At 44.6% G+C, this 24,442-nt stretch overlaps 1 protein-coding gene across 2 annotated transcripts; it reads right to left on the bottom strand.

The window, feature by feature from the left end:
* Positions 1-736: 736 nt before the first annotated feature.
* plppr2b (phospholipid phosphatase related 2b) lies at positions 737-19,845 on the bottom strand. 2 transcript variants are annotated; one of them, XM_058402351.1, is made up of 8 exons: positions 19,540-19,845; positions 18,681-18,784; positions 17,009-17,197; positions 16,452-16,572; positions 16,093-16,343; positions 15,175-15,351; positions 14,867-15,043; positions 737-2,366 (listed from the first exon to the last, which is right to left on the bottom strand). In XM_058402351.1, exons 2-8 carry the CDS (start codon positions 18,777-18,779, stop codon positions 2,334-2,336), a joined length of 1,047 nt encoding a protein of 348 aa, XP_058258334.1. In that variant the 5' UTR covers positions 18,780-18,784; positions 19,540-19,845; the 3' UTR covers positions 737-2,333. The 2 variants fall into 2 exon arrangements, with proteins under 2 accessions (XP_058258334.1, XP_058258333.1); XM_058402350.1 differs by having other exon boundaries at positions 14,883-15,043.
* Positions 19,846-24,442: the final 4,597 nt, after the last annotated feature.

Below are 24,442 nucleotides of genomic sequence, written 5' to 3'. Positions count from 1 at the left end.
GTCTCTATGATGAGCCTTTCAGCTAAATCATTTATATTAATGTGTGTGATTAGAAAGTATTTTTTCTTCTGTGGAAGTTTTGCTAGTTGCTGGAGATGCAACATGAAACATGAGGTGAGCTGAGCTGAAATTACTTCTGTAGAAATTATTTTCCTTACAAGGGTGTGGCATGTGTGTGAGGGTGTGGTCTGAGGTTATGGCCTGGTCTGAGGGTGTGGTCTGAGGTTATGACCTGCTCTGAGGGTGTGGTCTGTGTGTGAGAGTGTGGTCTGAGGGTGTGGCCTGTGTGTGAGGGTGTGGTCTGAGGACGTGGTCTGGCGTGCGGGTGTGGTCTGAGGGTGTAGCCTGGTGTCAGGGTGTGGTCTGAAGGCGTGGTCTGGCATGTGGGTGTGGTCTGAGGGCGTGGCCTGGTGTGTGCAAATGGCTGTGTTACTGTGAAATGTCAGTCACTGTGTTCAGTCGTGTTTCTGCTGCATACAGAGAAAATGTACGAACTCAAATATCGATTCTGCTCACGTTACTGAAATACTGCTGCAGAAACACCACAAAAACATCTACACTGTACAGCTGCAGGTGTGTTACTGACCATCACGCCCACATCTCAGTCCAGATTTATTCACTCTGTGCTGTTATAAAGAGCTTCACTATTCTGGGAAGGCTTTATCTAGTGATTATTATTATTATTATTGTTATTATTATTATTATTATTATTATTAAAATCACCCAAATTCCCACACTGTGTAGAATCTGTTTATTTTTATATTCACCATTTACAAAACCGTGACCTGTACACACACACACACACACACACACAATGTTTCATTACAGTTACACTAAACAACACACAGAGTGATGTCACAGAATATTTCCACATCACAGTGGGAGATTAAAAATGAAGAATATTAAAATATAGAAATATATCTAGGAACAATGAGTAACTTTACACAACAGAAACTGGATATAAAACTGCTGCTAGGTTTCAGAAGATTCATACATTCTTGGCATCTATTTATTAAATATTAAAGAATAATAGAGTTTTAATGCCTAATTTTACACTTTTACATTTTACAGATTTGTATATGTTACATCAGTCTTCTACATTCTACATTATATTCTAGATATTCTAATTAATTAATATTATTTATCTGACACTAACAACACTGTGACGAAACACCAGCTGATTATTTTTCATTTTCTCTTTATTACTAATTTAATTCTATTTCAGGTTTTTAAAACAGTTTTGTTTTTTTATAATAAATAAAATAAAAATAGATATTTTCTTCAGATTTTAATACACTTTATTTTTTACTTTACATATTTTTACATTTTTTACTTTAGTTTTAAATTAAAATCGTGATTTTTCCTGATGATAAACAGAGTGTATTTATAGACCTGATATGTTTTAGATTAATTACATTTTTATTGTAATATCAATAACACAAAGGCAGAAGTTGTCATGAGGTTTAGTATTAGTGATTTTTTCTTTAAATATTTTTGATATGAAGTGATTTTTAATTCCAGGATAATTTCATATTTCTGAAACACTATTAATGTTTATTCACTACAAAAAATAAATCATTCTTACACATCCATACTAGTTCATAGCACTGAATTCCTGACCCTGATAGTAATTATTTTTATTTTTATTTTATGTAATGTCCATTTTTATAGGTTTTCTTAAAAATGTTTTTCTTTATTAGTCTTAATATGTTATAGGTTGAGTTAATTTATTAGTTGTGCTTTTAACTAACTATAAACAGCTGAGTTCACAAAGATATGACAGAGAGTCACTGTGAGAGGGGTCAAAGGTCACAGTAATGGAAGTAAGCGTATATATGTATATGTAGGAAATAGAATAACACTAGGAATAAAAGGTAACAAAGAAAAAAATTGTATTACTAAAAAATATCTACAGTTATCTGTGATTGGAAGCAGCTCTCTTCCCCTTGTCCACTTCCCCTTGTCCACTTCCCCTTGGTTTGAGTCCATCTTGTCACCATATTAAGGCATGCAGCAGTTCATTAGTGTGAATATAATACTTCTTTTTAATTCTAAGACATGACTGTATGACCTCAGAGTGTGGGCCCATCTCAAATCTTGTCCTCTGTAGTGAAACAGGTCACTTTTAGTGCACTAGTGTGTTCACTCTGTGAAACTCTGTGATTGTCTGGATTTAAAGGGGATGTTATGCATGAACATGATATGAGGAGGTGGGGAATGGGTGGAGCTGTGTACAGGTAGAGTAATGGGCGGAGGTTTACACTGCACTGGTAAGAGGCCGACGGGATTGGACAAGAACATCAGGAGGGGCGGAGAGTAAATAACGCTGATCATCATGTGACACCTGAGAACGAAGTGCCTGAAACCTACAGAGAGAGAGAGATAGAGAGAGAGAGAAGAGAGCGAGGGAGAGGGGGAGAGGGGGAGATGTTATAATGTTTAAATCATTTATCTTACAATGATCATGTGACTAATCCTCACACACTATACTCGCCCCCACAATATACTCATCCGCCCCACACACTATACTCACTCCCACACTATTGTCACCCCCCCCACACACACTATACTGACCTCTACACTATTCTCACCCCCCCCCACACACACACACTATACTGACCTCTACACTATTCTCACCCCCCCCACACACACTATACTGACCTCTACACTATTCTCACCCCCCCCACACACACACACACTATACTGACCTCTACACTATTCTCACCCCCCACACACACTATACTCAGCCCCACACTATTATCAGCCCACCACACACTATATGCACCACCCAGACTATACTCAACCCCCACACACTACACTCACCACACATTGTACCCACCTCTACACTACACTCACCCCTCCACAAACACTATACTCACCTCTACACTACACTCACCCCTCCACACTATACTCACCCTACACTACACTCACCCCTCCACAAACACTATACTCACCCTACACTACACTCACCCCTCCACAAACACTATACTCACCCTAAACTACACTCACCACCTCCACACTATACTCACCTCTACACTACACTCACCCCCTCACACTATACTCACCTCTACACTACACTCACCCCTCCACAAACACTATACTCACCTCTACACTACACTCACCCCCCCACACTATACTCACCCTACACTACTCTCCCCCCCCCCCCAACACTATACTCACCTCTACACTACACTCACCCCTCCACAAACACTATACTCACCTCTACACTACACTCACCCCCCCACACTATACTCACCTCTACACTACTCTCACCCCTCCACAAACACTATACTCACCTCTACACTACACTCACCCCCCCACACTATACTCACCTCTACACTACACTCACCCCCCACACTATACTCACCCTACACTACACTCACCCCCCCACACTATACTCACCCTACACTACACTCACCCCCCACACTATCCTCACCCTACACTACACTCACCCACCCACACTATACTCACGTCTACACTACATTCACCCCTCCACAATCACTATACTCACCCTACACTACACTCACCCCCCCACAAACACTATACTCACCCTACACTACACTCTCCCCTCCACAAACACTATACTCACCTCTACACTACACTCACCCCTCCACAAACACTATACTCACCCTACACTACACTCACCCCCCCACACTATACTCACCTCTACACTACACTCACCCCTCCACAAACACTATACTCACCTCTACACTACACTCACCCCCCCACACTATACTCACCTCTACACTACACTCACCCCTCCACAAACACTATACTCACCCTACACTACACTCACCCCCCCACCCTATACTCACCCCTACCCCACACTCCCCCCCCCCCCAACACCACCCTCACCCTACACTACACTCACCCCCCCACACTATACTCACCTCTACACTACACTCACCCCTCCACAAACACTATACTCACCTCTACACTACACTCACCCCTCCACAAACACTATACTCACCTCTACACTACACTCACCCCTCCACAAACACTATACTCACCTCTACACTACACTCACCCCTCCACACTATACTCACCCTACACTACACTCACCCCCCCACACTATATTCACCTCTACACTACACTCACCCCTCCACAAACACTATACTCACCTCTACACTACACTCACCCCTCCACAAACACTATACTCACCTCTACACTACACTCACCCCCCCACACTATACTCACCTCTACACTACACTCACCCCCCCACACTATACTCACCTCTACACTACACTCACCCCTCCACAAACACTATACTCACCCTACACTACACTCACCCCTCCACAAACACTATACTCACCTCTACACTACACTCACCCCTCCACAAACACTATACTCACCTCTACACTACACTCACCCCTCCACAAACACTATACTCACCTCTACACTACACTCACCCCTCCACAAACACTATACTCACCTCTACACTACACTCACCCCTCCACAAACACTATACTCACCCTACACTACACTCACCCCTCCACAAACACTATACTCACCCTACACTACACTCACCCCTCCACAAACACTATACTCACCCTACACTACACTCACCCCTCCACAAACACTATACTCACCTCTACACTACACTCACCCCTCCACAAACACTATACTCACCCTACACTACACTCACCCCTCCACAAACACTATACTCACCCTACACTACACTCACCCCCCCACACTATACTCACCTCTACACTACACTCACCCCTCCACAAACACTATACTCACCTCTACACTACACTCACCCCTCCACAAACACTATACTCACCCTACACTACACTCACCCCTCCACAAACACTATACTCACCTCTACACTACACTCACCCCTCCACAAACACTATACTCACCTCTACACTACACTCACCCCTCCACAAACACTATACTCACCTCTACACTACACTCACCTCCACAAACACTATACTCACCTCTACACTACACTCACCCCCTCCACAAACACTATACTCACCTCTACACTACACTCACCCCTCCACAAACACTATACTCACCTCTACACTACACTCACCCCCCCCAAACACTATACTCACCTCTACACTACACTCACCCCCCACAAACACTATACTCACCTCTACACTACACTCACCCCCCCCACAAACACTATACTCACCTCTACACTACACTCACCCCTCCACAAACACTATACTCACCTCTACACTACACTCACCCTCCACAAACACTATACTCACCTCTACACTACACTCACCCCTCCACAAACACTATACTCACCTCTACACTACTCTCACCCCTCCACAAACACTATCCTCACCTCTACACTACACTCACTCCTCCACAAACACTATACTCACCTCTACACTACACTCACCCCTCCACAAACACTATACTCACCCTACACTACACTCACCCCCCCACAAACACTATACTCACCTCTACACTACACTCACCCTCCACAAACACTATACTCACCTCTACACTACACTCACCCTCCACAAACACTATACTCACCTCTACACTACACTCACCCCCTCCACAAACACTATACTCACCTCTACACTACACTCACCCCTCCACAAACACTATACTCACCTACACTACACTCACCCTCCACAAACACTATACTCACCTCTACACTACACTCACCCCTCCACAAACACTATACTCACCCACCTCACACTATACTCACCTCAACACTACACTCACCCTCCACAAACACTATACCCCTCTACACTACACTCACCCCTCCACAAACACTATACTCACCCTACTACACTCACCCCTCCACAAACACTATACTCACCTCTACACTACACTCACCCTCCACAAACACTATACTCACCCTACACTACACTCACCCCCACAAACACTATACTCACCCTACACTACACTCACCCTCCACAAACACTATACTCACCTCTACACTCACCCCCCCACACTATACTCACCCTACACTTCCACAAACACTATACTCACCTCTACACTACACTCACCCCCACACCTATACTCACTCTACACTACACTCACCCCTCCACAAACACTATACTCACCTCTACACTACACTCACCCCTCACAAACACTATACTCACCTCTACACTACACTCACCCCTCCACAACACTATACTCACCTCTACACTACACTCACCCTCCACAAACACTATACTCACCCTACACTACACTCACCCCCACACTATACTCACCTCTACACTACACTCACCCCTCCACAAACACTATACTCACCTCTACACTACACTCACCCCCTCCACAAACACTATACTCACCCTACACTACACTCACCCTCCACAAACACTATACTCACTCTACACTACACTCACCCTCCACAAACACTATACTCACCTCTACACTACACTCACCCTCCACAAACACTATACTCACCTCTACACTACACTCACCCCTCCACAATCACTATACTCACCTCTACACTACACTCACCCCTCCACAAACACTATACTCACCCTACACTACACTCACCCCCCACCCCATACTCACCTATACACTACATTCACCCCTCCCCAAACACCAAACTCACCCCACACCACACTCACCCCCCCAAACACTATACTCACCTCTACACTACACTCACCCCCTCCACAAACACTATACTCACCTCTACACTACACTCACCCCCCCCACACTATACTCACCTCTACACTACACTCTCACCCCTCCACAAACACTATACTCACCTCTACACTACACTCACCCCCCCACAAACACTATACTCACCTCTACACTACACTCACCTCCCTCCACAAACACTATACTCACCCTCTACACTACATTCACCCCTCCACAAACACTATACTCACCTCTACACTACACTCACCCCTCCACAAACACTATACTCACCTCTACACTACACTCACCCCTCCACAAACACTATACTCACCTCTACACTACACTCACCCCCCACACACACTATACTCACCTCTACACTACACTCACCCTCCACAAACACTATACTCACCTCTACACTACACTCACCCCCACAAACACTATACACAACTCTACACTACACACACCCTCCACAAACACTATACTCACCTCTACACTACACTCACCCACCACAAACACTATACTCACCCTCTACACTACACTCACCCCTCCACAAACACTATACTCACCTCTACACTACACTCACCCCCTCCACAAACACTATACTCACCTCTACACTACACTCACTCCTCCACAAACACTATACTCACCTCTACACTACAACTCACCCCTCCACAAACACTATACTCACCTCTACACTACACTCACTCCTCCACAAACACTATACTCACCTCTACACTACACTCACCCCTCCACAAACACTATACTCACCTCTACACTACACTCAACAACCCTCCACAAACACTATACTCACCTCTACACTACACTCACCCCTCCACAAACACTATACTCACCTCTACACTACACTCACTCCTCCACAAACACTATACTCACCTCTACACTACACTCACCCCTCCACAAACACTATACTCACCTCTACCACAACACACCACCCTCCACAAACACTATACTCACCTCCTCTACACTACACTCACCCCTCCACAAACACTATACTCACCCTACACTACACTCACCCTCCACAAACACTATACTCACCTCTACACTACACTCACCCCCTCCACAAACACTATACTCACCTCTACACTACACTCACCCCTCACAAACACTATACTCACCTCTACACTACACTCACCCCTCCACAAACACTATACTCACCTCTACACTACACTCACCCCTCCACAAACACTATACTCACCTCTACACTACACTCACCCTCCACAAACACTATACTCACCTCTAACACTACACTCACCCCTCCACAAACACTATACTCACCTCTACACTACACTCACCCCTCCACAAACACTATACTCACCTCTACACTACACTCACTCCCTCCACAAACACTATACTCACCTCTACACTACACTCACCCCTCCACAAACACTAACTCTACACTACACTCACCCCTCCACAAACTACTACACTCACCTCTACACTACCCTCACCCCTCCACAAACACTATACTCACCTCTACACTACACTCACCCCTCCACAAACACTATACTCACCTCTACACTACACTCACTCCCCTCCACAAACACTATACTCACCTCTACACTACACTCACCCCTCCACAAACACTATACTCACCTCTACACTACACTCACCCCTCCACAAACACTATACTCACCTCTACACTACACTCACCCCTCCACAAACACTATACTCACCTCTACACTACACTCACCTCACTACACAAACACTATACTCACCTCTACACTACACTCACCCTCCAAAAACACTATACTCACCTCTACACTACACTCACCCTCTCCACAAACACTATACTCACCTCTACACTACACTCACCCCTCCACAAACACTATACTCACCCCACACTAACTACACTCAACCCCTCCACAAACACTATACTCACCTCTACACTACACTCACCCCCTCCACAAACACTATACTCACCTCTACACTACACTCACCTCCACAAACACTATACTCACCTCTACACTACACTCACCCCTCCACAAACACTATACTCACCTCTACACTACACTCACCCTCCACAAACACTATACTCACCTCAACACTACACTCACCCCCTCCACAAACACTATACTCACCTCTACACTACACTCACCCCTCCACAAACACTATACTCACCTCTACACTACACTCACCCCTCCACAAACACTATACTCACCTCTACACTACACTCACCCCTCCACAAACACTATACTCACCTGTACACTACATTCACCCCTCCACAAACACTATACTCACCTCTACACTACCCTCACCCTCCACAAACACTATACTCACCTCTACACTACACTCACCACCCCACAATCACTATACTCACCTCTACACTACACTCACCCCTCCACAAACACTATACTCACCTCTACACTACACTCACCCCCCTCCACAAAACACTACCTACTCACCCCACACTAACACTACTACTCACCACCTCCACAAACACTATACTCACCTCTACACTACACTCACCCCCCACAAACACTATACTCACCTCTACACTACACTCACCCCTCCACACACACTATACTCACCCTCAACACTACTCACTCATCACCCCTCCACAAACACTATACTCACCCTACACTACACTCACCCCTCACAAACACTATACTCACCTCTACACTACACTCACCCCTCCACAAACACTATACTCACCTCTACACTACCTCAAACACTCACCCACACCTCCACAAACACTATACTCACCTCTACACTACACTCACCCCTCCACAAACACTATACTCACCTCTACACTACACTCACCCCCTCCACAAACACTATACTCACCTCTACACTACACTCACCCCTCCACAAACACTATACTCACCTCTACACTACACTCACCCCTCCACAAACACTATACTCACCTCTACACTACACTCACCCCTCCACAAACACTATACTCCCCCCTACACTACACCCACCCCTCCACAAACACTATACTCACCTCTACACTACACTCACCCCTCCACAGACACTATACTCACCACTACACTACACTCACCCCTCCACAAACACTATACCCACTACAACACCTCACAACTATCAACCACCCCTCCACAAACACTATACTCACCTCTACACTACACTCACCCCCTCCACAAACACTATACTCACCTCTACACTACACTCACCCCCCACAAACACTATACTCACCTCTACACTACACTCACCCTCCACAAACACTATACTCACCTCTACACTACACTCACCCCTCCACAAACACTATACTCACCCTACACTACACTCACCCCTCCACAAACACTATACTCACCTCTACACTACACTCACCCCTCCACAAACACTATACTCACCTCTACACTACACTCACCCTCCACAAACACTATACTCACCTCTACACTACACACTCACCCTCCACAAACACTATACTCACCTCTACACTACACTCACCCCTCCACAAACACTATACTCACCTCTACACTACACTCACCCTCCACAAACACTATACTCACACAACACTACAACTCACCCCCTCCACAAACACTATACTCACCTCTACACTACACTCACCCCTCCACAAACACTATACTCACCTCTACACTACACCACACCCTCCACAAACACTACACCAACCCACCACACCACACTCACAACCACCCTCACACACCACACACTACACCCTCCACAACACTCACCCTACACTAACACTATACTCACCTCTACACTACACTCACCCCTCCACAAACACTATACACACCTCTACACTACACTCACCCTCCACTAACACAACACTCACCTCACCACTACACCCTCACCCCTCCACACACACTATACTCACCTCTACACTACACCACCCCTCCACAAACACTATACTCACCTCTACACTACACTCACCCCCCACACACACTATACTCACCTCTACACTACACTCACCCCCTCCACAAACACTATACACACCTCTACCCTACACCCACCTCCACAAACACTATACTCACCTCTACACTACACTCACCCCTCCACAAACCACCTACAACCACACTCACCTCTACACTACACTCACCCCTCCACAAACACTATACTCACCTCAACACTACACTCACCAACCCCTCCACAAACACTATACTCACCTCTACACTACACTCACCCCTCCACAAACACTATACTCACCTCTACACTACACTCACCCCTCCACAAACACTCAACTCACCTCTACACTACACTCACCCCTCCACAAACACTATACTCACCCTCACAAACACTCACACCTCACAAACACTACACTCACCACCTACACTAAACTCACCCTCCACACACACTATACTCACCTCTACACTACACTCACCCCTCCACAAACACTATACTCACCTCTACTACTACACTCACCCCTCCACAAACACTATACTCACCTCTACTCTACACTCACCCACCACACTACTCACAAACACTACACTCACCTCTACACTACACTCACCCTCCACAAACACTATACACACCTCTACACAAACCACTCACACCACCACAAACACTATACTCACCACTACACTACACTCACCCCCCACACTAACACCTACAACCTCACCCCACAAACACTACACTCCTCACAACACCACACCCTCACACAACACTCTACTACACTCACCCCCACACAATACACCACACCACTACACTACCACTCCCCCCCCCACACTATACTCACCCTACACTACACTCACCCCCCCACAAACACTATACTCACCCTACACTACACTCACCCCTCCACAAACACTATACTCACCTCTACACTACACTCACCCCTCCACAAACACTATACTCACCTCCACACTACACTCTCACCCTCCAGAAACACTATACTCACCTCTACACTACACTCACCCCTCCACAAACACTATACTCACCTCTACACTACACTCACCCCTCCACAAACACTATACTCACCTCTACACTACACTCACCCCTCCACAAACACTATACTCACCTCTACACTACACTCACCCCTCCACAAACACTATACTCACCTCTACACTACACTCACCCCTCCACAAACACTATACTCACCCTACACTACACTCACCCCCCCACACTATACTCACCTCTACACTACACTCACCCCTCCACAAACACTATACTCACCCTACACTACACTCACCCCTCCACAAACACTATACTCACCCTACACTACACTCACCCCTCCACAAACACTATACTCACCCTACACTACACTCACCCCTCCACACTATACTCACCTCTACACTACACTCACCCCCCCCACACTATACTCACCCCACACCACACTCACCCCCCCACAACCACTCACCCTACACTACACTCACCCCCCCACACTATACTCACCCTACACTACACTCACCCCTCCACAAACACTATACTCACCTCTACACTACACTCACCCCTCCACAAACACTATACTCACCTCTACACTACACTCACCCCTCCACAAACACTATACTCACCCTACACTACACTCACCCCCCCACACTATACTCACCCTACACTACACTCACCCCTCCACAAACACTATACTCACCCTACACTACACTCACCCCCCCACACTATACTCACCTCTACACTACACTCACCCCTCCACAAACACTATACTCACCTCTACACTACACTCACCCCTCCACAAACACTATACTCACCACTACACTACACTCACCCCTCCACAAACACTATACTCACCTCTACACTACACTCACCCCTCCACAAACACTATACTCACCTCTACACTACACTCACCCCTCCACAAACACTATACTCACCTCTACACTACACTCACCCCCCCACACTATACTCACCCTACACTACACTCACCCCTCCACAAACACTATACTCACCTCTACACTACACTCACCCCTCCACAAACACTATACTCACCTCTACACTACACTCACCCCTCCACAAACACTATACTCACCTCTACACTACACTCAACCCCCCACACTATACTCACCCTACACTACTCTCACCCCTCCACAAACACTATACTCACCTCTACACTACACTCACCCCTCCACAAACACTATACTCACCTCTACACTACACTCACCCCTCCACAAACACTATACTCACCTCTACACTACACTCACCCCTCCACAAACACTATACTCACCTCTACACTACACTCACCCCTCCACAAACACTATACTCACCTCTACACTACACTCACCCCTCCACAAACACTATACTCACCTCTACACTACACTCACCCCCCCACACTATACTCACCCTACACTACACTCACCCCTCCACAAACACTATACTCACCCTACACTACACTCACCCCTCCACAAACACTATACTCACCTCTACACTACACTCACCCCTCCACAAACACTATACTCACCTCTACACTACACTCACCCCTCCACAAACACTATACTCACCCTACACTACACTCACCCCTCCACAAACACTATACTCACCTCTACACTACACTCACCCCTCCACAAACACTATACTCACCTCTACACTACACTCACCCCTCCACAAACACTATACTCACCCTACACTACACTCACCCCTCCACAAACACTATTCTCACCTCTACACTACACTCACCCCCTCCACAAACACTATACTCACCTCTACACTACACTCACCCCTCCACAAACACTATACTCACCTCTACACTACACTCACCCCTCCACAAACACTATACTCAGCCCTACACTACACTCCCCCCCCACACACTATACTCACCCCTACACTACATTCACCCCCCACATACTATTCTTACCCCTACACTACACTCACCCCCCCCCACACACACTATACTCACCCCTATACTACACTCATCCCCCACACACACTATACTCACCCTACACTACACTCATCCCCCACACACACTATACTCACCCCTACACTACACTCACCCCCCCACACACTATTCTCACCCCTACACTACACTCACCCTCACACACCCTATACTCGCTTCCACAATGTACTCACCCCCACACTATACTTACCCCCCTACACACCATATGCACCACCCAGACTATACTCAACCCCCACACACTACACTCACCTCCCTCACACTACACTCACTCCCACACTATACTGACCTCCGCACACACTACCCACCCCCTACACTATACTCACCCCCCACACACTATAATCACCCCTACACTACATTCACCTCCCCACACACTATACTACACTCATCCTGCCCCCACACACACTATACTCACCGCTAAACTACACTCACCCCCCCACACTATACTCACCCCCACACTTTACTAATCCCCACACTACACTATACTCGACCCAACACTACATTCATCTGCCCACACACACTACACTCACCCCCCACACACAATACTCACCCCCACACTACACTATACTCACCTCTACACTACACTCACCCTCCACACACACTATACTCACCCCCACACTTTACTAATCCCCACACTACACTATACTCGACCCAACACTATACACACCCTGCACATTACACTCACCAACCAGACTATACTCACCCCTACACTACACTCACCCTCCACACACACTGTACTCACCCCCACACTATACTAATCCCAACATACACTATACTCGACCCAACACTATACTCACCCCCACACTACACTCATCACCACACACTATACTCACCCCCACACTACACTCATTACAACACACTATACTGACCCCCACACTACACTCATCACCACACACTATACTGACCCCCACACTACAATCACCCCAACAATATACTAATCCCCACACACTATATTCACCCCCACACTATACTCACCCTTACATTACACTCACCCCCACATTACACTCACCACCCAGACTATACTCACTGCCCTCACTACACTCTACACTACACTCACTACACTACACTCACCCCCCCACACTACACTCACCCCTACACTACACTCACTACACTCACCCCCCCACACTACACTCACCCCTACACTATACTCATCCTATACACTACACTCACTCCCACGCTATACTGACCTCCACACACACTACCCACCCCCCACACTACACTCACCCCCCCCCACACACACACTACACTCACCCCCCACATTACACTCACAACACACACTACACGCCTGTACACACATGTAACTGAGGTCATGACACCTGACACAGGTACAGGTACACCTCCTAATTATACTGACCCCTGCACACACTACCCCCCACACACACTACACCCCCCCACACTACACTCACCTCCCACACACACTACAGCCACCCCCCACATTACACTCACAACACACACTACACTCACCCCCACACTATATTAACCTCCCCACACACTACCCACCCCCCACACTACACTCACCCCACTACACCCCCTTACCTGAAGGTCACTTAACTTTTCGAGTGGACTCTCTACACTGGGCATGGTGATGGGGGGCAGTTCAAATGGAGGTGGAGGTTGAGGGAGTGGGACAGGTACAGGTACAGGTAGAGGTAGAGGTACAGGTGCAGGTGCAGGGGGCAACTTCTGTTTGAAATTATTAATCACACATGTAACCTGCAGAGAGAGAGAGAGAGAGAGAGAGAGAGACAGAGAAAAAGTACAGTTTATCCCCTTATCTAACATTACACTAGTCTTTAGTTAATAGTTAAAACATTGCTGTGACTCCAGTTGAGCTGCTTCCTTACCAGAAATGCAGCGATAGCGCCCCCTGTGATGAAACCTGCCAGAATATCAGACCAGTGGTTCCGGTACTCTGCCACTCTAACTACACCCACCATGACAGCCAATGAGATGACTGCGAGGCTCAGAATGGGTGTGGCTAACCGCGTACCTTTAGTCTTACATGCCAAGGTGATGTACATCTGTGGAAAAAAAATGTACATAGAGGGAAACACCTGAGTACCACATTGTCACGCAGCGACACGCAGTATTCACTAGAGTTATGGCCATACAAGTATTTCCCTTCTCACACATGACCACAGGTACAGGTGTCGTGACCGCAAGTACAGGTGTCATGACCACAGGTACAGGTGTCGTGACCACAGGTACAGGGGTCATGACCACAAGTACTGGTGTCGTGACCACAGGTACAGGTGTCGTGACCACAGGTACAGGTGTCGTGACCACAGGTACAGGTGTCGTGACCACAGGTACAGGTGTCATGACCACAGGTACAGGTGTCGTGACCACAGGTACAGGGGTCATGACCACAAGTACTGGTGTCGTGACCACAGGTACAGGTGTCGTGACCACAGGTACAGGTGTCGTGACCGCAAGTACAGGTGTCGTGACCACAGGTACAGGTGTCATGACCACAGGTACAGGTGTCGTGACCACAGGTACAGGGGTCATGACCACAGGTACAGGTGTCGTGACCACAGGTACAGGGGTCGTGACCACAGGTACAGGTGTTGTGACCACAGGTACAGGTGTTGTGACCACACTCAGAGTTACAGGTATCCTCTCCTGAAGCAGGGCAGAGTCTCATGTGTTGAGTGTGCTTTATTCATATCATGGGCCGTACTGGGCTCCATAGTATTTGTTTAAGCTTAGGTGTGTATTGCTACAGTCTGTGTAGTGGTGCATTGTGGGTAATGTCTCACGGCGGTGTACACGGCACAGTAGGTGCTCAGCGCAGCGTCTTTAGAAGGGAAGGATTTGCGAGCAGAGGTGATGATGGAGGGATTCCCCCGACACGCCTTCTTCTCACTGATGTATTGCAGTGGAGACCGGCAGCCCAGTGCCGTGTAGTTCGGACGACACACGGACAGGAAGTGAGGCGTCTGACTTCCTGTCACCACCTGACCCGCGTTGGCAAAGATGGTGGTGATAAAGAGGCCAAAGGAGTAAATACCTGAATGGATGGAAGAGAAGGTTGGAGGGAGGAATAGAGAGAGGGAGTACACACCACTCATGAGGATGGATAATGAATATTTATCGAACCAGCATGTGAGTCTTTTACCCAGGAATCGGACGATGCGGCGCAGCATGGGGCTGAAATAACAACAGTCAGCAGTGACGATGGTTTTCTCCCGAGGAGACTCGGGCTTCGAGAAAAACGCTGCTAACTCACCGATCAGGATCTGCAGGAGGAAACATGCATTCAACAATAGCTCTGCCTGAAATACAAGAACATGAATGTAGATCAACATGAGAATTATCAAGCAAGCTAATCTCTTATGCTAAGTGTTAGCTAGAGCATTAACCTGCAGGAAACATTCATAATAACATTACAGTAAACGTTATGAAATTCTCTTTACTAATGTATCTCTTCTTTAATACACTGTCATAGAGCACAAGGGTAAGAACACACACACACAGTTCTGTACTTGGTGGATAAATTGAAATTGTAATTGTAAAAAAGTTGTCTTAAATTTCTCATAAAGCTGCTGGTGTGAAGAAAAGACATATGTAACACACTGAGGATGATCTGCAGTACTGTGTGTTTAAATACTAATGAAAAGTAGAATTACATTTTTAGTTGCACACCAATAAAAAAACATATAAAGTTGTTCTCACTGTGATGGTGGGAATAGCAGTGACGAGCGAGTAGACGAGTGCAGGAGGAGCTCGACTGGACTCTTCAGGTCCGGGGTACGGCCGAGAGAAGGTCCGGTCAAAGCAGAAGAAACCTCGCAGATGGACAGGAAACGTGTCTGTGTACTCAAAATAATATGCCAACAAGACCACCGCTGACATGATGACCAACTGTACACACACACACACAGAATCACAGAGAAAGATAAAGTGATAAAACAGAGAGAGAGATGAAGAAGAGTGTTAAAACTCGTAATAAAAAATGGGAAAAAACAAGAATGAGAATAAACCAACAGACAAGTGTGTTACAGCTCTGACGAACAGAGAGAGAGACACACAGAGAAAGAGAGAGAGACAGAGAGAGAGAGAGATGACCTTGCTCTTAGTGGCCTGCTTTTCTTTTTAGCATAGTTTTACACACACACAGATGGTAACAAAGTCAAATTGAAAGTCACACACTGTTTCTACAGAATGAAAGAGGGAGCAGAAGGAAAGAGACAAAAAACAAACAAATAAGTCTATCTCTGGGTTTCAGGTTTAGGTGGTTTAGATGGAAAGACAAGTGAATAAAGAGAGAAATGGAGGGATGGACAGGTGGATGATAGACAGGAAGTTAGAGGGATAGACAGGTGGATGATAGACAGGTGGATGGAGGGATAGACAGGTGGATGATAGACAGGAAGTTAGAGGGATAGACAGGTGGATGATAGACAGGTGGATGGAGGGATAGACAGGTGGATGGGGGGACAGGTTCCTCAGGGGTTCAGTGTGTTCTGGCTCGTGAAAGAGTGTTGAACCTTTAATTGTTCTCACAGATACACAAGTGTAAATCATGACCTTATGTAAACACACACACACACACACACACATGTTCTCTCTCTCTGTGGTGTGGGTCAGAAGGTGTGTGTGGTTCTGTGTGGTCTGCGGTGTGGTGATTGAGTTATTATTTAGTTTTAGTGATTACTTGATGCCTGGATTCATAAAGATGCTGCAATAATGTGAGCGAGAGTGGACTGTAATGCAGTGAGGAATGTGAGGGTGAGTTTAGAGTCTGTGAGTGGACTCGTGCTGCCCTCTGCTGCTTCATCATCAGACTGTTTGTTCTCTCAACTGCAGACACGCTGAGAAGATGTGGTTTAATAATCCACTTTATTTCACACTCACATCCACACACTGCTGAGTTCTGGACTCTGATTGGTGGATCAGGTGTTGATGAATTGTCTTTAACAGCAGCTCTGACTGTAGAGCAACTTTATATTAATGACTCGCTCTGATACCTTATCGTTTCTATCACGTGACACACTGAGATCTTTTCATCTTGTCGTCTTGAAGAGAGAGAGTAAAGAGCAGAACTCACTCACTTCACTCACGCTCTACAGCATTAAATCTACCTGTAAATAGATGAGAAGTGATGATGTGTTGTTGTTTTTAAGTGGATAATAAACAGTTAATAAACAAAGTGGTCACTGGCTGGGAGAAGTGACTGACCGATATATTTTAGTGTTTATTGCTAACATTAGGACCAAAACTGGAGCAGGAACTCAGAAGTGCACACTCTCACTCTCTCCCCTATCTAGGGCAGATGTAGGAGTGGAACACACACACACACACACACACACAGAGAGAGAGAGAGATTCAGTAGGATTAGACTCACTTCCACAAACAAGAAGCAGGGAACGATGTGCGTGCTCCTCTTCAGCCCTCCTCTTCCTCCAGTCACTCTTCTGTCCATGCTTCTCCTTTTCAAGTTCATACACACTGCTCACACACACACACACACACACACACCATAAGCCCTCCTTTATTGTGCCATTCCAAACAGCACACGATTATATGGTTCTATTAGGACACACTGTAGATAGTACACTAGAGAGATTTGGAACGTGACCAAAGTGTCAGCTTCTGTGTTGATTACAAATGACCAATCAAATGTGTGTTCTAGTTTTAGCTCCACCCACATGAGCCAGTTCAGGTCTCTCTTTATACTCTGCAAGAAAAGGCACCAAATTTAGTACCAATTTAGTACCAGTACTCAGATCCAGTATGACGCTTGGCTGCACTGAGAGCTTTACTTATTATGGTCCTGAACGGAACAGTGCTAATGCTGCCTAAACATTCTGCCTACCTAGGGGACTATTTTCAGGTTGGAGCACGATATAAGAAGGTTTAGGACACAAACAACTCCATTTAAACACCAGTATGGTTCAGAGAATGTCCGGAATCACACTCTGATCAGCACTGCAATATGCTACACAGTAAGTGGGTCAAAACACACACACACACACACACACACACACCACATACACACACGCACACACACACACACACACACGCACACACACACACACACACACACACACACAGATCACCTCTTATTCAGAGCATGGAATCCATTATAAATGCTCTCACAGCAGTACCACTCCATCCTCACACACACACACACACACACATTATATATATATGAAAACACATGGCATCCATTTTAGTAGAAAAACAGAGGAACGAGTTCTTACCTTAGTATCACTGATGAGAGTCAAGCAGCATCTCCACTAAACCACCACACACACACACACTCTCTCTCTTTCTCTCTCTCTGTCTCTCTGCCCTGCTGAGTGTTACACACACACGCAAATGACAGTATCACTGAAATGCCTGTCCTCAATTAAGAAGACTGTGAGCATGTGTGTATGTGTGTGTGTGTGTGTGTGTGCGTGCATGTGAGATAAATATAAACAAGTCAATAAATAAATCAAACAAGTGAACAGAAATGAAGGAGAGCAAAGAAGCAGAAATCAAACCACTGCATGCTTCTGCACATCATCATATATACACACACACACACACAAAATGAGAAGAGGATTTCCTGTTCCCATGGAAACGCTGGAACCGCTGATACACACTTAACACCATAAAATCCCAAAGTAACATGTGTGAGGTTATGTGTAACTCTGCTTCAGGTTTCATGGTGTTTGGTGTGTATCAGTGTGTATCAGTGTGTTCAGTGTGTATTAGTGTGGTTCAATGTGTATCAGTGTGTATCAGTGTGTATTAGTGTGTATTAGTGTGTTCAATGTGTATCAGTGTGTATCAGTGTGTATTAGTGTGTATTAGTGTGTTCAATGTGTATCAGTGTGTATCAGAGTGTATTAGTGTGTTCAATGTGTATCAGTGTGTATCAGTGTGTATTAGTGTGTATTAGTGTGTTCAATGTGTATCAGTGTGTATCAGTGTGTATTAGTGTGTTCAATGTGTATCAGTGTGTATCAGTGTGTATTAGTGTGTATTAGTGTGTTCAATGTGTATCAGTGTGTATCAGAGTGTATTAGTGTGTTCAATGTGTATCAGTGTGTATCAGAGTGTATTAGTGTGTTCAATGTGTATCAGTGTGGTTCAATGTGTATTAGTGTGTATTAGTGTGTTCAATGTGTATCAGTGTGTATCAGGGTGTATTAGTGTGTATTAGTGTGTTCAATGTGTATCAGTGTGTATCAGAGTGTATTAGTGTGTTCAATGTGTATCAGTGTGGTTCAATGTGTATTAGTGTGTATTAGTGTGTTCAATGTGTATCAGTGTGTATCAGGGTGTATTAGTGTGTATTAGTGTGTTCAATGTGTATCAGTGTGTATCAGTGTGTATTAGTGTGTATTAGTGTGTTCAATGTGTATCAGTGTGTATCAGTGTGTATTAGTGTGTATTAGTGTGTTCAATGTGTATCAGTGTGTATCAGTGTGTATTAGTGTGTATTAGTGTGTTCAATGTGTATCAGTGTGTATCAGAGTGTATTAGTGTGTTCAATGTGTATCAGTGTGTATCAGTGTGTATTAGTGTGTATTAGTGTGTTCAATGTGTATCAGTGTGTATCAGTGTGTATTAGTGTGTTCAATGTGTATCAGTGTGTATCAGTGTGTATTAGTGTGTATTAGTGTGTTCAATGTGTATCAGTGTGTATCAGTGTGTATTAGTGTGTATTAGTGTGTTCAATGTGTATCAGTGTGTATCAGAGTGTATTAGTGTGTTCAATGTGTATTAGTGTGTATTAGTGTGTTCAATGTGTATCAGTGTGTATCAGGGTGTATTAGTGTGTATTAGTGTGTTCAATGTGTATCAGTGTGTATCAGTGTGTATTAGTGTGTATTAGTGTGTTCAATGTGTATCAGTGTGTATCAGTGTGTATTAGTGTGTATTAGTGTGTTCAATGTGTATCAGTGTGTATCAGTGTGTATTAGTGTGTATTAGTGTGTTCAATGTGTATCAGTGTGTATCAGAGTGTATTAGTGTGTTCAATGTGTATCAGTGTGTATCAGTGTGTATTAGTGTGTTCAATGTGTATCAGTGTGTATCAGTGTTTATTAGTGTGTTCAATGTGTATCAGTGTGGATCAGTGTGTATTAGTGTGTATTAGTGTGTTCAATGTGTATCAGTGTGTATCAGTGTGTATTAGTGTGTATTAGTGTGTTCAATGTGTATCAGTGTGTATCAGAGTGTATTAGTGTGTTCAATGTGTATCAGTGTGGTTCAATGTGTATTAGTGTGTATTAGTGTGTTCAATGTGTATCAGTGTGTATCAGGGTGTATTAGTGTGTATTAGTGTGTTCAATGTGTATCAGTGTGTATCAGAGTGTATTAGTGTGTTCAATGTGTATCAGTGTGGTTCAATGTGTATTAGTGTGTATTAGTGTGTTCAATGTGTATCAGTGTGTATCAGGGTGTATTAGTGTGTATTAGTGTGTTCAATGTGTATCAGTGTGTATCAGAGTGTATTAGTGTGTTCAATGTGTATCAGTGTGGTTCAATGTGTATTAGTGTGTATTAGTGTGTTCAATGTGTATCAGTGTGTATCAGGGTGTATTAGTGTGTATTAGTGTGTTCAATGTGTATCAGTGTGTATCAGTGTGTATTAGTGTGTATTAGTGTGTTCAATGTGTATCAGTGTGTATCAGAGTGTATTAGTGTGTTCAATGTGTATCAGTGTGTATCAGTGTGTATTAGTGTGTATTAGTGTGTTCAATGTGTATCAGTGTGTATTAGTGTGTATTAGTGTGTATTAGTGTGTTCAATGTGTATCAGTGTGTATTAGTGTGTATTAGTGTGTATTAGTGTGTTCAATGTGTATCAGTGTGGTTCAATGTGTATCAGTGTGTATCAGTGTGTATTAGTGTGTATTAGTGTGTTCAATGTGTATCAGTGTGTATCAGTGTGTATTAGTGTGTATTAGTGTGTTCAATGTGTATCAGTGTGTATCAGTGTGTATTAGTGTGTATTAGTGTGTTCAATGTGTATCAGTGTGTATCAGTGTGTATTAGTGTGTATTAGTGTGTTCAATGTGTATCAGTGTGTATCAGTGTGTTCAGTGTGTATCAGTGTGGTTCAATGTGTATCAGTGTGTATGAGTGTGTATGAGTGTGTATTAGTGTGTTCAATGTGTATCAGTGTGTATCAGTGTGTATTAGTGTGTATTAGTGTGTATCAGTTTGTATCAATGTATCAGTGTGTATCAGTGTGGTTCAATGTGTATCAGTGTGTATCAGTGTGTATTAGTGTGTTCAATGTGTATCAGTGTGTATCAGTGTGTATTAGTGTGTATTAGTGTGTATTAGTGTGTTCAATGTGTATCAGTGTGTATTAGTGTGTTCAATGTGTATCAGTGTGGTTCAATGTGTATCAGTGTGTATCAGTGTGTATCAGTGTGTATTAGTGTGTTCAATGTGTATCAGTGTGTATCAGTGTGTATTAGCGTGTATTAGTGTGTTCAATGTGTATCAGTGTGTATCAGTGTGTATTAGTGTGTTCAATGTGTATCAGTGTGGTTCATGTGTATCAATGTGTATCAGTGTGTATTAGTGTGTTCAATGTGTATCAGTGTGTATCAGTGTGTATTAGTGTGTTCAATGTGTATCAGTGTGGTTCAAAGTGTATCAGTGTGTATCAGTGTGTATCAGTGTGGTTCAATGTGTATCAGTGTGTATCAGTGTATCAGTGTGTATCAGTGTGTATCAGTGTGTATCAGTGTATCAGTGTATCAGTGTGTAACAGTTTGTATCAGTGTGTATCAGTGTGTATCAGTTTGTATCAGTGTGTATCAGTTTGTATCAGTGTGTATCAGTGTGTATCAGTGTGTATCAGTGTGTATCAGTTTGTATCAGTGTGTATCAGTGTGTATCAGTTTGTATCAGTGTGTTCAGTGTGTATCAGTTTGTATCAGTTTGTATCAGTGTGTATCAGTGTGTATCAGTTTGTATCAGTGTGTTCAGTGTGTATCAGTTTGTATCAGTGTGTATCAGTGTGTTCAGTGTGTATCAGTGTGTATCAGTGTATCAGTGTGTATCAGTGTGTTCAGTGTGTATCAGTGTGTATCAGTTTGTATCAGTGTGTATCAGTGTGTATCAGTGTGTATCAGTTTGTATCAGTGTGTATCAGTGTGTATCAGTTTGTATCAGTGTGTATCAGTGTGTATCAGTGTGTATCAGTGTATCAGTGTGTATCAGTGTGTTCAGTGTGTATCAGTGTGTATAAGTGTGTATCAGTGTGTATCAGTTTGTATCAGTGTATCAGTGTGTATCAGTGTGTATCAGTGTGTATCAGTGTGTATCAGTGTGTATCAGTTTGTATCAGTGTGTTCAGTGTGTATCAGTTTGTATCAGTGTGTATCAGTGTGTATCAGTGTGTATCAGTTTGTATCAGTGTGTATCAGTTTGTATCAGTGTGTATCAGTGTGTTCAGTGTGTTCAGTGTGTATCAGTGTGTATCAGTGTGTATCAGTTTGTATCAGTGTGTTCAGTGTGTATCAGTGTGTATCAGTGTGTATCAGTGTGTATCAGTGTGTTCAGTGTGTTCAGTGTGTATCAGTGTGTATCAGTGTGTTCAGTGTGTATCAGTGTGTATCAGTGTGTTCAGTGTGTATCAGTTTGTATCAGTGTGTTCAGTGTGTATCAGTTTGTATCAGTGTGTATCAGTTTGTATCAGTGTGTATCAGTGTGTTCAGTGTGTTCAGTGTGTATCAGTGTGTATCAGTGTGTATCAGTTTGTATCAGTGTGTTCAGTGTGTATCAGTGTGTATCAGTGTGTATCAGTGTGTATCAGTGTGTTCAGTGTGTTCAGTGTGTATCAGTGTGTATCAGTGTGTTCAGTGTGTATCAGTGTGTATCAGTGTGTTCAGTGTGTATCAGTTGTGTATCAGTGTGTATTAGTGTGTATCAGTGTGTTCAGTGTGTATCAGTGTGTATCAGTTTGTATCAGTGTGTATCAGTGTGTTCAGTGTGTATCAGTGTGTATCAGTTTGTATCAGTGTGTATCAGTGTGTTCAGTGTGTATCAGTGTGTATCAGTGTGTATCAGTGTGTTCAGTGTGTATCAGTGTGTATCAGTTTGTATCAGTGTGTATCAGTGTGTTCAGTGTGTATCAGTGTGTATCAGTTTG

Source organism: Hemibagrus wyckioides, linkage group LG11, assembly GCF_019097595.1.
Source record: "Hemibagrus wyckioides isolate EC202008001 linkage group LG11, SWU_Hwy_1.0, whole genome shotgun sequence".
NCBI classification, from domain to species: domain Eukaryota; kingdom Metazoa; phylum Chordata; class Actinopteri; order Siluriformes; family Bagridae; genus Hemibagrus; species Hemibagrus wyckioides.
This window is presented reverse-complemented; position numbering and strand designations above follow the sequence as displayed.

What these genes read in the sequence shown, in the direction of transcription:
- plppr2b (XM_058402350.1), bottom strand. Translation starts at nt 18,779, where the DNA reads ATGAACTTGAAAAGGAGAAGCATGGACAGAAGAGTGACTGGAGGAAGA. An exon ending in CTGCTATTCCCACCATCACA is followed by an intron (nt 16,573 to 17,008) that starts GTGAGAACAACT and finishes TTCCTCCTGCAG; the next exon opens with ATCCTGATCGGTGAGTTAGC. An exon ending in ACTGTGCCGTGTACACCGCC is followed by an intron (nt 15,352 to 16,092) that starts GTGAGACATTAC and finishes TTTTTTCCACAG; the next exon opens with ATGTACATCACCTTGGCATG.